The sequence below is a fragment of the Tiliqua scincoides genome, chromosome 4, assembly GCF_035046505.1.
Source record: "Tiliqua scincoides isolate rTilSci1 chromosome 4, rTilSci1.hap2, whole genome shotgun sequence".
Taxonomy (NCBI): Eukaryota; Metazoa; Chordata; class Lepidosauria; order Squamata; family Scincidae; genus Tiliqua; species Tiliqua scincoides.
In genome coordinates, this window is record NC_089824.1 from 124090681 (window position 1) to 124108705 (window position 18025).

Below are 18025 nucleotides of genomic sequence, written 5' to 3' on the forward strand. Positions count from 1 at the left end.
CCCCCCTCTCCCAAAAGAACACTGAGCCCCAGGGGTTTCTGTTAGAAATCAGTCACAAAGGAATATCTGCAGAGCAAAGAGATGCAACCCCTGAATCACCCATGAACATGGACCAGGCAGATCAAGGGTCAAAGTGGAACTAGTTAAAACTACTTTAAAAATCTAAGCAAAAGAGATTAAACAAAAAGGGGAAAGAATAGCAGGTAATAAAAGTATAGTAGGATGATGATGCAAAAGGCTTGGTGGGAAAGCATCAGAAAAAAGGTTTTCACCAAATGCTGTAATAATAACTGTTAATGTCCTTCAGATGGAACTGGGATGTTGCTCAGTCACCTGTGTCCCATGTAAACCAGAGCCTGAATAACCTAAACCAGGGTGTCAAACTCATTGCAGACAGAGGGCCACATAGCATTCACTGGCACCTGGGGAAAGAAAAGCAGGTAAAGTTTAGCAGGATGATGCAAAAGGCTTAGAGGAAAAGCATCAGGAAAAGGTTTTCACCGAAAGGATGGAATAACCTTTAATGCCCAGCAGTTGGAGCTGTGATGTTGATCAGTCACAAGCATCATGTGTAAACCAGTGCTTGAGTTGTCTAACTTTAAAGAGTGGAGGGCAACTAAACAAACCATCAAAAACACAAACCTGACACACATCTAACTGTATGATCTCTGTCTTAAACTACTTACATGGCAAAGAGTCCCCAGTCCTTCTCACTTGTGATTCAGCAAGTGAGTGCTCCTCTCTGAGCCCCAATGAATGGGTCACTTAGGTGACTGGTAGAGGAAAACCCCTTCCTGTGGGCTTGCACATTTTACAAACTGGCTGTAATGACATCATCACATTACCTGATTGGAGGAGTGGAAACTACCTGGTCACTCTGTCTCACACCTGGGATCATGCTAGGTAGGAATACTACCCAATGCGCGAGGCACATTCCAATCCTAGCAGGAAGCTCACTAAGTCGGGCAGGAAGAAGAGCTGAATATAAATCTCTCACGTTGTCGATGGGGTTTACCAAACAAGGGCAAAAGCTGCCTATCGATTATCCCAGCAGCCACATGGCACAGAAGCTGCTGGGAAGTTAAAAACTGTCCAAAATACAGAAAAATGGGGTAAAAATAAGGGGAAATGCAAGAGATTCATCCCACTAGACCAGGGGCACAGCTGAGAAGCTGTACCTGCTGAAATTCTCCCTTCTACACAATTGTTAAAGGTCCAGGATCCCTAAAGTTGAAAGTTTGCCCACCCCTGTACTAGCCTATAAAATGTCATAAAAGATACACTAGTATGAATGCAAATATCACAATATAAAAAGGTGATGTTGGACACAGTTGTGGTTTTGACTTCTCAGCCTTCTGTAGATGGAGCACAAATCAAAAAGTCACTGCCATTCTTTTCTAGTCAAGAAATGCCACACAAGCCACAGCTTCCTTCACAGGCTCTAATGCTGCGATTAACCAATTCCACTGAAGTGCAAGGAAGAGTCTAGCTGTTCCAGGGCTGGGCTTCCAATCCTGAAGTCTATGCAATCAGAGACACAAGGGCTGTAATTTGGGGGGAGGTCAACTCTGTGATAGACCACCCATGTTCAGTGTGTGGCACCTCCAGGTCAAAACTGGAGAATGACTCCTCCCAGTAGACAGCTCAGGCATGAATGAGCCAGTCACATAAAGGTGAATCATGTGTAGCTTGCCAATCCAGTAGTCTTTCTGTTGTGCAATAAGCTATTCATTCTTCTCAGATGAACTTGTCAGTGACAGATTAACCCCTACAAGACCGAATGATGTGTGTCTTTCTGCAGCGCCTTGTACAGCATCTGAAGAAGAAATGAAAAGTCGCAATATACAACTCAAGTGGTTACGTAAGGATAAACTGTATTCGCAGTCTGGAGATGTGATGGAATTTTGCTGCAGACGTGGCTTTCAGCCGGCTCCATCTTCTCCTCCCTTCAGAGTACAGTGTATAGAGGGCCGGTTGGAATATCCAAGCTGCATAAGTACGTATATTGCCGTTCATCAACAACTGCAGAAAAGTTTGCACATGCTGCACATGCATCCCCACCCTGTTCTGCCTACTCCCCCCCCCCCACTGGCTTACCTTCAGTGGCTGAGGTATCTGGTTTGGCAGTCAGAAGCTTTTTCGTAAGCTTTAGAGAGTCATGGGTGTTAAATTTGCTGACTGTGCTTTCTGAGTCTGTATCAGGTCAGCAGAATTTTCACATCTTGCACTCTCCGTAATCTCCAGCCCGCAATGTGGAATTTTCAGTTTCTTAGCACAGAAGTTCTCTCCCACTGTGTATATTTCCTCCTTTATTTCTTTCCCAGGCCTCCTAATGCCTTATAAGGCATGAAAAACATCACTTGCGGTTTCTACGAGTACATGAAACCGGAAGTCACATGTTTTGAGCTCTAGAACTCAGTCTGAGCCCAGCAGAGGCCCTGGACAGACGCCTGCAGCCTTTGCTGAGCTCAGAAGCCTCTCCAGAGGTGAGGAAAGCTGGGCTCCCCTCGCCTCCGGAAGGTCCAGACTGCAGGGATGGGCGTTCACCTGTACCTGTGGTTTCAGCTATCCACAGGGAGTTCCAGAACGGAACTGCTGCGGATAAGGGGGCACATCTGTCATGTACTTTTGTCAAATGAACTTGTCAGATTAATCCCTAAGGGACTGAATGATGTGTGTCCTTCTGTAGAATTTTGCACTTTAAATGAACAAATGATGCGGAATCGCCGTATAGTGCTCAAGCAGACATTACCAACAAGAATGGGGATACCTTCTGGAGATTATGTGGAATTTACCTGTTCGCCTGGCTATCGAGCAGCTTCAACGTCCTCTTCCTTCCGTGTACAATGTAGTGAGGGCAACTTGGAATATCCCAGATGTACATGTACGTATATTGCAATTTATCCACAGCAGCAGAAAATACAGCACACATTCGGAAAGGATGTTTTTGTTGAATGCTAAAATTCATGTATTAAAAGTAAATGTTGACTTTGTGACAATATAAGCCTGTCAGCCCAGTCCTATCTAGGTTAGCTGCTGGCACAACTCACATCGCGCTGACAACAACTAGTTTATGGCTGTTGTAAAGCAGTCATTTCCAGCACAGACTGCCGGGCTACTGGCAGGGAGGCTGGAGCAGCCTCTCACATGGCAGCAGATGGCCAAAGATCCACTGACCAAGGTAGGCTGATAAGGGAGGTGAGATGCGATGGGTGGAGGAGGGAGGATGCGGCAGAACAGGGGAGGAAGGATGACAGGGAAGGAGGGCAGATTGGGTCTGGGCGGGGTGGTTTGGCAGTGTTGGATTCAGTGTTGGCTGAATCCACCCCCTTCCTTGGCCTGATCTACCCTCACTGGTCAGCGCGGACATGCATCAACTATACAGCTGGTGCAGGTCTGACTTGATCCACTGCAGCTGCTGGGGCTTACCTCAAGGCAAGGGATCATTTGTTCCCTTGCCCCAAGGAGGCCTCAATGTACCAAAACACCTCTTTGAGATAGAACAGTAGCCATACTGGCTCTGCTGCGTTGCAACATGGGGAGCTATATAGGATTGGGCTTGTATTGCACATCATCAGTATTTTCAGACCTAGCACTCGCTTTGAGCTCCAACTGGCACCATGCCTGCGGGCCTTGTGGGGGCGGCACCACTGCACCCGCTGCGTCACTGCTGCTTCTGCCCACCACACAGCCTCCGCCTGCCCTCCAGAGCCATTCCACAGGCAGGCAAAGCCCTGTGCGGCATTCCTAATGGCTCCAAAAGTCTCCTGAGGCCTCTGGAGTGCTCTTAATCAGTACTTCAGAAGTACCGCTTAACAGCACTTCAGAAACCTCAGCACTTCAGGTTTTCGAAGCTGTTAGGAATGATGCATGAGGCTCCGTGCGGCTAGGTAAGTATCGGAGAGGGCAGTTGGATGTGGGGGCGGCTGCAAGTTGCAGTCCTGCATCCTGGGGTGGCACAGCGCCAGGTCCATAACTGTTGTTCAGGAGGCCAGAGACCTATGCAGGACTGGATGAGCCCCTGTGGGTTTACTCTAATTTGCACCAGCTCTTTCGCTGGCTCAGTTCTGAGTAGAAGCAATAGGGTGTTTTGGGGTTGAAACAGAGCAAAGAATGTTGACGCTGTTGCCACCCATATCCACCATTGCCCTCCCCACCTCGATCCCCACCTTGTTTTTCCCACCCCACCCTCCCACTGCTGGCTTATCTTTGGTGGGTGAGGTAACTGGGTCTGGCAGCCATAGAATGTCCAGCCTGATAGAATGGGGGTGGGAGGTTATTGCTCTGGGAATCAAACTGTGACCTTCCCTTTGGCCTGTGAATCTGAGGCCTTTTCCTTCAGCCCAGAAAATAGTTACATTACTGGCCTGGTCCATGGTCTCCTAGCAGACTCCCAAGTACGTGTGTGAATTGCTATGTGTGTTCTCTACACACCTTCACATTACAAAATAAAAGAAATAAAAGCTTGACATGGTGATAGATGGTGCTGGGGAAAGAAGACAATCCATGATTCTCCTCATAGTTTGATTCTGAGAGTTTGACTATGATTCTCCTCACAGTTTTGCAGCGAACATCTCCATGGGCCCTTGTCAATGAGTGGTGGTGGAGAGCTGTGGCCATTGGGCCATTAGGGGTTAACTAGGCATGGGTATTTTTCCCCTTTGTGAACAATGGCATGCTAAGATATTCCTGGGTGAATCATAATAGCGGGAACTCTAGGTGTGCAGCTAAGAGTTTCCTGGGCTTGTCTGAGTTAAGGCGTATCCTTCCAGGAAGGAAAATGGCTCAATTACACCCAAACTGGAGGTTTTTGCGACACAAAAGGTTTGGCAAGTTGTGGGCTGGACCCATGCAGGTCATTGGTGGAAGAGACTTCCTGTAGATGGAATCTGAAAAGACTGTCCAGGTGTCCTGGCCCCTGGGCAGCTGAACTTAATTTATTATGCAGGAAGACTTGTACTTTCAAGCAAAATTATATCAGGTGGACAGCTCAGATTTAGAAGACCTTAGACACACACAGATGCCTCACAGGGCTATAGCTTTCCAATCAAGGTCCCTAATCAGAATGACCCTGATTGGAGAGAACCTTGTCTCAACCACTCCAGGGTAAAACTCTTGGGAATTTGGCAAGTGAGGTGATTAGTGTCTTGTGTGTTTAGTTCACATGGCTGATCTCTTTCAAGAAACTAGCTTTCTATCCTTGCTGTGCTCTTCTCAAGAAGTATTCCTTGGATGAGTGTGTTTGGGATACGGGAACCTGAACCCTGGATGTGGGGATTCCTACCAGTTCTTTGCTTTTGCCCCTTGAACCACAGTAGCTCCCAGAGAGGGTGGGGTGCTGTGGCTTCCTTATGCCATGTCGTGTCCTCGGGGCGTCTCAGCAAGGTTGATATTAGTACCAGTTGCTGCGTTGCTCATTCCTACTGTCTGTTGAGAGGGCATCCTCCAGCGGTGGCCAGTCAGTGACCCTGAGCCTGCCCAGCCCTCTTCTTGGTTCACTCTGGTGGTGAATGGTTCATGCATTCACTGATGATGTACTGACTTCATAGTGATGACACACCATTGATGCACCAACATCATACTGATGATGCGGCAAATTCAGGATACCGCTCCATCGATGGTGGGCTGTCAGGGTTTCCATGGACTGTCAGTGTTACTGGGAAGGGAGACCTCAGTGATACTGGGGAAGACTGCACCTGTATGGCATGACCTGGGACAGGCTTATATTATGACATGTCATGCCATCATTGGGGCAGTGTTGTTTCAATAGGATATTAGTGTGGCCTTACTTAAATCAGAAACACACTCCATCTTCCAAGGGTTGTCAAATCACTTAGCAGTTATCAGGTACTGCCTTTGCCCTTAAACTTGATATCTCTGGATAAAGGAGAGTCATTGTTTAAAAGAAAAAAAGATTCCACTGTGTCCACTCCAGCACCTAATTATAAATTATGGAACTGAGCTTAAAATTGGTTCATTTATTCCTAATACCTGGTTCTGGGTGATGTACTGACCCATATCAAAAAGGTTTATGCCCCAAGACTTGTTCTTCACTTGGACACTTGTGCGAATAAGGTGTCAATCTTTTCTAGACACTGATTGAAAAAAGGAAGAAATGTGATTTATCAAAGGCATTGCTAAGGCATTGATGCTGCAATTTCCTTCTAAATCTCAGAAATCTTTGTGTCTTCTGTCTAGACCTGGACATAGTCCAGCCTGCTATGGTAAATCCATCAGTCACTGATCAATGATGGAAATGGTGACTGAATTTATTCTTTTAGAAAGAGTGTTGGGCTTATGATTTACTGGTAAATGTCAGAATTATATCTCAAGAATACCTGACAACTGTCAACATTCACAGAGTTCCTCACCTTTCTTGTAACACAGAGACTTTCAAAACAACTTAATGGCTAGTGGCAGGATGCTTTTGCTGAGCAATAACTGCTTGTTTGTTGAGTACAGTTGTGCGCCACTTAACGATGGGGATCGGGACTGTGATCCCCATCGTCAAGTGGTGCTTGACGCAATCTGAATCCTCCACAGGGAAGGGAATACTCAGCTGAGTATTGTCTGAGCCTCTCAGAGGCAGCGCACATCTCAGACTGAGGGAAATCACGTCTCTTGCGCAACTTCTCATTTCGTGGACAAAGCTGGAGATCCTGTGAGACGAGATTTCCCTCAGTCTGAGCCTTGCAGAGGCAGAGCTCAGATGTGTGCTGCCTCTGGTAGGCTCAGACAACCCTCTGGAGGTGAGGAGAGCTGAGCTCCCTTTACATTCAGAGGGTAGGGGTGTGCGCCCCTGTTAACCGCATGACACATATACGTCGCATATGCGATCCCGGTGTCATCTGGAACGTCGCTAAGGGGCGCACACCTGTAATTTAAAACTATTGCATAACATTATAACATGCCGAGGTGTTGTTGAAGTTGCAGAGCAGTGCTGGAGTAAAGAATTCCCCTGCTGTGATACATACATCAGGAACTATATCCTGTTATGTATGAAGAACTTTTGACACAAATGATAGTTTGACAAAATCTATGCATGTAACCAAACATTTGTTTTCTTTGTGTTTTACAGGGCCAAGTGGCTGAATGCGTAGGTGGAGACATGTTTCAGCAGCAGTTGATCTTCTTGAATCGGTTATCATTTACTTTTAATACTGCAAGCCGTTTTTTAAAATGTCTTTTCTGTGGTCCACATGCAGCAGTGACAGTGGGGCCTGAACCGCAAATGGGGACCTACTTCATTGGAGCTACACCAGCAGCATTTATCATTGGTAAAGTTATAAGATGGCTAGAGACAAAGGCTTTCAGCACAGTCCTATATATGTTTACTCAGAAGAAATTCCATGGTGTTCACTGGGGCTTACTCTCAGGTAATATGTATGGGAATGCAGCCACAGTCCCATTTTCATAAAATGCCATTTTAAACATCAGAAGTAAAAAAAATGCAAGAGTTCTGCATAGTCATTAAACTGCCTCTACATAGTGACTGTGTATCAGTGAAGGCTAGCAGCTCCTCATTGTGATAATTTGTTGTGTCTGTATAACTGTATTGATTTCTTTTTAATCTACAGGATTTCTGCATTAATTTTAAAAATGAGTTGAAAGCATTTATTTGCCATTTTTTTGTCTTGATTCTGATATAATAAGAATAAACTGCAATTTATTTTTAAGAGGTTTGAATGTGTTTACATTTGTTTATACAAGTGGTTTGACTCCTTTGCATATTAAAAAGATCTCAAAACTCACAGTCATGTGTGGCTACATTTCTGTGATTACCAGCATCTGGAGGCAAAAACCTGTGGCTGATTTCAAATTCTAGATTTAATAACTTTTGATTTCAGAGAAGAGCTACAGTATTAGAAACTTACTCATGTCTCAGAAGTCATGGGAACTGTCAGATAAGGGTCTTGCTGTAAACTTCCATGCAAGGTAAATACTTTGTATAGTCTCACATATTGTGCTAATCCACCTATTAGGTTCCATGTACCCACACTTTGCCTTGTTCTTTCAAGTTCTCTTTCTTTGCAGGTTACAAGAGGTATGTGTCAAAATAAAATGATAAATTGATAAAGTGAGCCAAGTCACAGGCACATTCATTGGACCAATGCATGGAAGATAGACTAATCAATGGTTGTTGGCAATGTAGCTAATGAGAATGTCACCAGGCTTTCTCTAAGGCACATGTAATATCATGCATACATAAGGCACTAGATGTGTGCATGAACGTTGTACACACCCCAGTGAAATGTGGCATTCAACAATTATGAGAGAGACAGAAATAAAGGTGCAACACAGTAATATTCACACATATAATAAGAGGGAGGGCAAGCCAGGAATAGTAAAATAACATGGTTTCTAGGCAGATTAAGCAGAGTCCTAACTTCTTGAAAGGGGAGGTAGGTGAGGGCACTCAAAAATGGATGAGGGGGAATTGGATGAAGGAATAGGACGTAGACAAGGGATGTTTAGTATCTAAAGGAGATCTCTCACTGATTAGGTAGACTGAGGGAAGAGGAGAGGTACACAGGAAAAGGAGAAAGAAAATTGTGGTTCCAGCTTAGGTGCAGGGCCACATTTGGGTGGTGATGCACTGGACAGTGGCTATAAGGCAAAGGGTGCACCCCTCAACAGGCTGTAAAACTCTTCATTTGCAGCAGAGACTGAGCTATCACCCCTCACAATGTCTTCCATTTCTTTCTATAGCTGAAGCGTCAGCTGAGGGAACTGTAAGTAAGGAGGTTGAGAGTTGATCAACAGGCCTCCGTCCTAACCAGTCTAAAATAGATTTAAAATAATTTCCCCCACACACATACACACACAGGTATTCAAGAGGTGTTACCAGGTGTGTTTTTCAGAACTCATTTCAATATATGCACATGGGGGAAGTCTATATCAGGACCTGAGACCATATGCAGTGGCCAAAATCACAATTCAGTGTTTCCACGAGGAAGGAAGAATGAAGCAAGGGTGAATGTGCAACAAAAAGCTTCTGTTGTCGGGATAATTTTACAATTACAGGGAAGAGGAATCAGAAGATGAATGCTGAATTGCTCAGCCATTCCTGCAGCTAGCATAAACAGCTGCTATGTAAAGAGAAAAATGAAATCCTTCACGGGAAAAGGGGGCTTCAATGGTGGTGGTAATAATAACAACAACAACTCGGTATTTATCTACTGCCTTTCTGGTCATCAGATTACTCCTCTGACTTTATTCAAGGCAGTTTATGTAGGCAGGCATTCCTAAATCCCTCAAGTACAATCATAGAGGTTCTCTCTTTCAAGAACCAACAACATTTCAGATGGATCTTCCTGCTTTGGTTTCACTTCTGGCCTCCAGTTCTCCCATGCAGGCTGACAAGCAGCTCCATCTCTCACGTGGAGGCAGCCAAGACGCTTCTTGCTCACACCAAGAGCAGGTGGACTCACTCAGCTGGGTTTGTCAGCTGCTTCAAGGTCTCGCCATTCTCAGCCATTCAGGGAGCTGCTGGTGAACTGGAGACTTTGTGATGTTATCTTTGGGCTAACGGAGGCTCTACCCTCTGGACCAGACTCCTGGTACAAGCAAAGAGGGGAAATAAGCAGCATTACCAAGGGGAAAGTGGGGCTGAAAGATGGATGACTATAATTGAAAGGCAGAGGAGAAAAGCTGGAAGAGATAAGGGGAAAAAGTGAGAAGGGTTCTCCACAGCCTGAACCAAGGGCTATAGGCAAAGACAGTCCCTCAGAGGGCCACAGAGTCACTTCATTTCTTTGAAGAGAGGGAGTCATTTGCTTCCACGGGATGAACCCTCCTAATCAACACTGCAGCCATTCAAAGGGCAGCACTCTTGGGTGTCCCCGTTGTTTGAAGAATTAGAGTGTCAGGAGGTCTGACTGCAGGCCTGGAGCTGATTTCAGAGCTTCCCCTAAACACAAAAGGAGAGAATGATAGAGGCACTAAGTACTGAACCGGAGACCAGGCGTGTAAGACCAGGAGGGGTTTTGTGAGTTGATGGCACGACTGCCTTCCTGGAGGCTTCTGGGATCCAAAGCTTCTTGCTGCCATCAGTCCTGCTTTAACGTCATATTCCTCACCTGGGTTGCGCTTTCCTGGCTGGCACCCGACAACAGAGACACATATAAACACATGTCACACTTTGTGCATTCATAACAAAAGAAATGAAAATGTTCAGGCAACAAATTGTTGTCAGAAGAGACAAAATGGGGGAAATGCTGGATAACCTTGCTACTGGGCTGCCAGTTGTTTGAAGGGGAAGATGGTGCCGAAAGGCTCTGAAGCAAGTCAGACCATTGGACCAAGTCCAACTTTCTTAGCTCTGCTTTGTTGATCTGGACATGAAGCAATGTAGAAGTGAAGGGACTGCAACTCATGTGAGAGGCAAGTTCATGAGAACAGAGAAAGGGGAGCAAAGCAGAGAACCTGGGGGAGGAGTAATGAAGATTCACCAAGCTGCTCAATGGATGCTGATCTGTGGCCCACCTGCATTCCAAGAGGAAGCCATGAGGGAGAATGAAAGGACATAGGGAAGCAAAGGGAGAGAGAAAAGGTTGGTGACCTTCCTACATGGAAAGGTTGGCATGGAGATTCTGGGATGGCTTGATGTGAGGGCAGCATTTGTCAACAAAGCTGTGGGTCAAAGCTCAGGTAGACCAAGGGCATGTGGGAGGAAAAATGCACACTTTGGATGTCTATGACAAGACACTCTGTGGTGTTTTTGGTCATTGACTAGCACAGAGTATTTTGTGGGATGGTTCATCCTGTAGTATCCTTTTGTGCAGAGAGAATTCCTGATCCGTTTCTATCACCCATCGCAATGGAAACGGCCATTTCCTACTGTGCCACACATTTTGAACAGTAAGACTGCACTTTTCTTGATTGTTAGACCTGTGCTTCAACTAGCGCAGGGCCCTGCTCGAGTTGTCAATGAAGTTGGTGAAGAACTTCTCTGGTCAGACAGGCCCTCTCTTTTGTGACCTCAAAGGATCCTGTTTACTTTCAAGCCTTCAACCAGGACTGTGCTGTTGTTTTGCAGGTCTGAATAACAGAGTGAGGTGCAGTCACTTGTGGAATTTTACTGGAGGCTTCTACAAGCCAGAGGGTGAGAGGGTGTTGCCCAAATGAACCAAAGCTTAGCGTTTTACTAGGGGATGGTGGGCCTGAAGCTCCCTTGGCATCGGTCTTGTCAAGGACAACATGAGCCTGAGCCGGGTCACATACATTAGTGTACATCCAAGACCATGTATACATGTTTGCATCCATGTTGGGCAACAGGAACATTATGCTTAGAAGCAGTACTGAGTCACAGATGTGGGGTGATATATAGATGGGGAGATGCATTGCTTTATTTGCTCAGCATTTCTCTCTCCAAAATGACTTTTCCAGAATAATCATAGCAATTTGGGGGGGGGGGGGAGCCATTGGGATTTGTTCACGTGTTTAATATTGCTAGGACCTCAGACTTCAGCGTTTGCCTTAAAGTGTTAGCACAATGTTCTCCCAAGCTGAAACTGTCAACTTCATACCTTGCCTTGAATCTAGTCAACCTCCAGTGCATGGTCCCTCTGTTGGCTGCGCATTCCTTTTTTCATAGGTTGAAGTACACAGGATACCATCTTTCCTTCTTCCCCTCCCTGATACACAGAGCACAGCTATTCCCCCCACCCCAAAGAAAGGATGTTTCCCCATTCCATGTGTATTGCATAGCACACCGTTACCTTTGGTTCAGGACTAGCAAAACTATCCCCCATTGGCTAAAAATAAATAATGCTGACAGTGACAAGCTTACTGATTCTTTATGGGTTCTTCATTCATGGCTCTGCAAATGTCATTCAATGCAATTCAGAAAATAACCACAGGTTCCACTAGGTGGCAGTGGAGAGATGTGAGTCGCATTCACAAACAGTATCAATGTTGAGTTCAACACAGTTTAAATTTGCAAGCATGGTGGCATGGAAGAGGAATGGTCTGCTGAGAGTTTTCTTGGGATTTTAATATTTCTATCAGGAAATATCAGGCAGGAGGTCTGGTCTAGAGGGTAGAGCCTCCGTTAGCACGAAGATAACATCAGAAGGCTGCCAGTTTGAGGCCACCAACAGCTCCCTGAATGGCGAGACCTTGAAGCAGCTGACAAGCCAAGTTGAGTTATTCCACCTGCTCTTTGGTGTGAGTGTCTTGGCTGCCCTCCATGTGAGAGATGAAGGAGCTGCTTGTCAGCCTGCGTGGGAGGCAACTGGAGGCCAGAAGTGAGACCAGACCAGGAAGATCCATCTGAAAATGTTGTGAAAGAGAGAAGCTACTATGATTGTAAAAATCCCCTTCAGGGATTTAGAAACGCCTGCCTATGTAAACTGCCTTGAATAAAGTCAGAGGAGTAATCCGATGACCAGAAAGGCGGTATATAACCTAGTTATTTTATTATTATCAAAATTATGCAGCACAAACTCTTTGCCGGTTTCCTCTTCCATCCCATTGTGCCCTTATGAAGGCCACTTGGTTGGCAACTAACCTGATTGTGAGGGTTTTTGGTATAAAGGTAAGAAAAGCATTACTGGATGCTCCATGGTTAACATCAGCAGAGTGTACAGCATGTTAGTCAATTGGCAGTTCCTAAATGATGGTGGCTGCTGCATGCTGCAGAGCATGAAATAACTTCCGGGTGACCCACAAGAAGTAAATTCACCTCATTAAATATGCTTGTGGATCCAAAATATCCATGCATAGATCTGCTGTGTTCAGCTATGTGTAATCCAATACATTTGCAGAAAAACAAAAAACAAAAACAAAACAAAAAAACTTGATAATATTAGACATTCAACACTTTTGAAGACTAAAATCCTGGCCAAAAAGATGACTGTATACATACTGCAACATATGCGAATTACACGTCTGTGAAATATACAGTAAAATAATTTGAGTGTAAGTTCGCATCCCAGAGTTTCTGAACTATTGTCTAGATACCTTTGATCCACAGCACAAGTACTAGTATGCAGCTTCACAACTCAGCACAGCTATACAACATAATTCAACAGATGCAGACTGCCCCATTGCTGAGGTGTGGTTTCCCATAGGTAAGGGAATACCCCAATAGGTAAGGGAAACAAGTATGCTCTTCCCCTTGCCTATTGAGTATTCTCCTTACTCAAAAGCATGCCTGATGTAGAAAGCACTTCGTCCAATGTAAATAGTGCTCCCCTATGGGGTGTTCCCTTACCTAAGAAAAGTTCCTCTGACACATGGGGTGTCTCCCCCTACTCAAGAGCCTACCTGATGGAAACAGTTCTCCCCCATGGGGTGTCCACCCTACCCAAGAGCATACCCAATAGGGGTGTTCTCCTTACCCAAGAGAATACCTGATGTAAATAACATTCTGTCATGGGGTGCCCCCTTACCCATGAGAAGACTCCATGGGGAAGCACTGTTTACATCAGGTATGCTTGAGTAAGAGGAACATCCCATGGGTAAGAGGAACAGGTCTGCTCTTCCCCTTATCCAAGTTCTCCTTACCCATGGGGTGTTTCCCTTACCCAGTAGATGACAGTTGTGGGCGGGAGTTGTAGATGTCAAAGTGGCCCCCAAGTCTTCCTCATACAGCTGCTGTAAAGTGGCAGTAAGAGTTGAGACAAGGGAATGAATTTGGCAAGTCTTCACTTGAAAGCGTGATTAAGTTAGAGGCCGAGGCTAGAATCCTATTTCTATGGTCCAATCTCTTAGGTTATCAGAGGGGGCATTCCTTCAAGTGCCGCCTTTATCCCAGGTTAGAGGGATGGGGACAAGCCTCTGTAGTGGGGCCACAACTATGTAATTCACTACCAGGGAACTAAGAACTCTGCTCTCTCTCATGGCTTTTTGGCAAGGGCTCAAAACATTTCTGTTTAGTCTTTTGGGTGTAGTGTCATCCGTCTACCACCTGTGCCTTTGTATGACCTTATTTTCATTTATTGTCTTATTGTATATTGTAGTGTTTAAAGTTTGAAATTATAAGCTGTCTCGGGCATCTGCTTAGGCAGAGGAAAGGCAGGGTACAAATCTTTTAAATACATGAATATCCATCATTTACTGGTAAAGAATGACTTTTAACTTGGGAGGCTATTAGAGATACCCAAAACAAACAGTGCAGGTAAAATTCAATACTAACTGAAAGCCATTGGTAAATCCTTACATTCTGATGCTCAAACCCATCAATTGCAAGGAAAGAATGACATTTACCGGGTGAGGATGTCAAAGACAAGCCCAGTTACACAGTAATTTCTAACATTTATTGATACATGCCCAAACCCAGAAAGGGGTTACACTAGTTTATGCAATAAAGGATGCAATTCTGTAATTCGTCAGGATAATTGCCAGTTTTGAAAATGTCTACAGTTATGAAAAATGAATCACTTTCAATTGTTTTCTTGCACGAACAGCAATGAAAAATATCTCTGTGGCCTGGCAAAATGGTACGAGGCAGCTTCTGTGTATTCCTACAGACGTTTGGGATTTTTAAACATTTGCGCAAGCTTGTAAATGCTCAGTCATATTTTGACCAGTGGCAAGTAAGAGTTGCTTCCAGACATCCAGAAAGGGGAAGATTTTATAAATTCGAGGTTCTTTTTTCTTAAGTTATTTGCGAGAATGAACTGGTGGATTGGAACCCATGGGTAGATGTGCTGGGAGCATGGTCGGACCCCACTAGGAGCAGTATTCATGATTTGCATTTTTCCTTCTCATTTAGGACTCTGCAATAGTAGAAAAACAGGAAGGGGGGCAAGATAGTGAAAGAGGAAGAGATAAAGTAAGAACAAATAAAAGAGGGAGAAAATAGAACGAAGAAGAAAAAACACAAAAGTAGGGAATGGGAAAAAGAAACCATATGGTTAAAAGAAGTTTAAAGTAGATTCTAGGGTGAATGTTGAAGGTGGGTATCGCATCTGAAAAGGTTCAAGACTATTTACATAAATTCATGTTACCTGCAAATCAACTGTCCTGTATGTGTTTGTTAATTTTTTAAGATTAATAAAAAACACAAGCAATAAGTATGCATACTGATCTTCTGCTATTTTGGTTGACCCTTGCTATACATACCTGTACACATCTTGGATATTTCACCTTTCCTTATTGTGCTCTGAAGGGAGGGGAGGAGGGATCTGGTTGATAACCCCATTGACATGAAAATTCCATCACATCCCCTGATTGTGAATACAATTTTAGATTTCTTGTCCACTTCAACTGGATATAACTACGATCCATATCTTCTTCAGTGACTGTGCAGGCCTCTGCAGAATGAAACAAGTCATTTGATCCTTGAGAGATTATTTGAAAATAAAGAATTTACTCAGTGTTGGGAAAACCCAGTGGGGCTTGACTCGTCGAGCCACTGAGTCACCACCCCCCATGACTCGACTTGAAAAAGAGTCATAAGAGTCAAAAAGACAGGCACTTTCCAAGTCCCCAAGTCATAGTGACTCCGAGCCTTAAGTGACTCTAATGGACTTGAGTCGAGTCCCCTTTGAAAAGCCCGCGGCAGAAAGAACGGGGTTGCTGCCAGGCTCTGTGTGTGTGTCGGATTTGTCTTAAACACACCCCTGCTGTCCCCCCAACTGTAAACAGGGAGAGCCAGGAGAGAATAGGCAAGAGGGAGGAGAAGGGTCACGAGCAGCTGCGAAGCTTACCAGCATGACCCAATCCTTGCAGCTCTACTCAGAAGTAGTCCCACTTCAGGCGGTCATTCAATGAGGCTTGTGCCACCAAGTAACAACAGAGCCAAGAAGCCACAAAGTTGGAAAGCAGAATCGGGAAAAGGAGTTTTCTCCCACCTCCCTCGGTTTCTGCAGCCAACTGTCAGGCAAGAACTCCTCGGGCTCTGCCTCCTGCCCTCTCTCAGTCAATGGAAATATTAGAACTCCAATCCTTTCTCCAATGATCATCTGTTCCTTTCTTTCAACCAGAATCAGGCAAAAGAGTTTTCTCCTGCCTCCCTGGCTTTTGCAGCCAACTGTAAGGCAAGAATCCTTTTGGGCTCTGCCTCCTACTCTCCCTCAGCCAATGTAAATATCTAAATGCCCATCCTTTGTCCAATGATCATTGGTTCCTTCCTTCATATCAGAGATGGGGAAAAAGAGCTGACTACCGCCTCCCTCCCCGCCCAATTCATTAACCGTTTCCTGCCTCCCGGCTGGAACTCCCTGCTGCTCACCATTGGGATGCTTGCCGCACGAGGTTTTCCACACGGCAAAAGCGATAAGCAAGCACTCCCAGGCACAGGCAGACTCAAGCCAGCATGTGTGGGGACGAGTGCCAAGTCAGGGGAGCCCTGACTCGAGTCTTTTTCAGAGTCTTCCATGCACGCAACTCACAAGTTGCCGAGTCACTCAAAATCACACATTTTTGCAACTCGTGACTGAGCCATCCGAGAAGTTCCCAACCCTGGTTGTAACACAACTTCAGGAACAAATTGTGGCAGATACACATACCTGTGCATACTGGTGTTGCTGTCCAATGACCGTCAACACAACGTACTTCTGAAGATCCACTCATGACATAGAAGTGTTGGCATTTGTATTGCAGGGTTGCACCTGACATATATTCTTCTATTGGCGCGTCCAGGATATCTCCATTTTCAATAGGAGGAGGGTGGCCACACCTTCCCCTACCATCTACAATGACATAGTGAGCCAAATATTAGATGGTGCCATCCATGATGACAATAAATGTGCGTGGTCCACATATCCCTGTAAACCTATCTAGCATTGTGTCATAAGAAAATTCAAGAAACTGGCATAAAAACAACACTTCTGATGTTGAAAAATGAAGGAACACTATTAAGACATTGTCATGAGCAGAAGCTAGACTGTTTCTTTTTCTATTTGTGTAAAGTTGGTTAGAATTCAAACCGCAGTTTTCCCTCCAAAACAATTTAACTTCAAAAAGTGCAGGAAGGGCCAACTAAGCAGCCCCAAAGTTTACATAAGAGCAGCTTTTGGGAAATTGGAGCTAAAACTACGAGACGGCTCACTGCTAAATCACATTGCTGAACTATTTCAGAGAAAAAGTGCATCCAAGGTGTTTTTTGTAAATAAATCCAGTTTTGTTTGAAGAGCTGTGTTGTCTCTACTTCCGTTCCTGCTCTCTGGCAGAACCCCAGGTTACTGGAGAGTAAATTGGACTCCAGGGTTGAAAACCTGGAAGGAAGTACCCTGAATCCCCCAAGGCATTGTAGAGAATGAGGCAAGTTAGGGACTGGCGGCAGTGGAAGAACGACCAGGCAGGTCAACACTGAGCACCTCAGGGTCCCATTACAAGATACTTTGAGAGCACCCCATAGTAATGAACTAAGTGTAACTGATGAACTGACGTCAGTAGATACAACTGAGTACCAATCTACATATAATCTTTTATCATGGATTACTAGTCCTTTTGAGAACATAACTTGGAAAATATCATTCTAGTGCAGTGTTTCTCCATGTTTGTCCTCCGCCGTACCACTCTGCATGGTCCACCTGTTGAAAGTACCACCAGAAGTAACTGACAATGATGTCATCATCAGTTACGTCTGGATTTGGAAGCCAGACGCAACATGACAAACACCAGTAAGAGGCTTAGGGCGAACAGGAGGGCTTTTTAGAGCACGTAAAAAGTGCACGCTGGAGCTCTGCCCGCTGAGCCTCCTACTGCTGCTTGTTGCGTTGCATTTCTGGTCTTGCTCTCAGGCTGCAGGAGTCTGGGGGCCCCTCACATACCCCTCATGGACACCACTTCAAGTACCACCTCAAGTACCTCAACAGTGTAACACTGTTCTAGTGGCCAGGATCCAAAAAGTGCCTAGAAAATCCAAAGAAAACAAGGTCTTGGATATACCTGCTGTGACTATTGACCTTTTTTTTCCCTTGAGGAGGCCCCCACACCATATCACAAACTTATTTTGAAACTTTCCTCAGCTACAATAGCAGCTTACTATGCAGCAAGGGAAACGGCTGTCTGAGTAACACAATATCAGAGCCTTTGGGGGCACATGGAACTAGTCTTGTCATTCTTTGGATAA

General features: G+C 45.0%; 1 protein-coding gene across 1 annotated transcript in view; it reads left to right on the forward strand.

Annotated features, from left to right (window-relative positions):
- The window catches only part of CFH (complement factor H), a 107875-nt gene extending 90091 nt beyond the window's left edge, over positions 1-17784 (forward strand). Inside the window, exons 22-25 of the mRNA XM_066624546.1 lie at positions 1802-1996; positions 2690-2884; positions 8035-8044; positions 17694-17784. Of these exons, the coding sequence (XP_066480643.1) occupies positions 1802-1996; positions 2690-2884; positions 8035-8044; positions 17694-17784 (491 nt within the window). The remainder of the gene's footprint in view (positions 1-1801; positions 1997-2689; positions 2885-8034; positions 8045-17693) is intronic.
- The last annotated feature ends 241 nt before the right edge of the window (positions 17785-18025 follow it).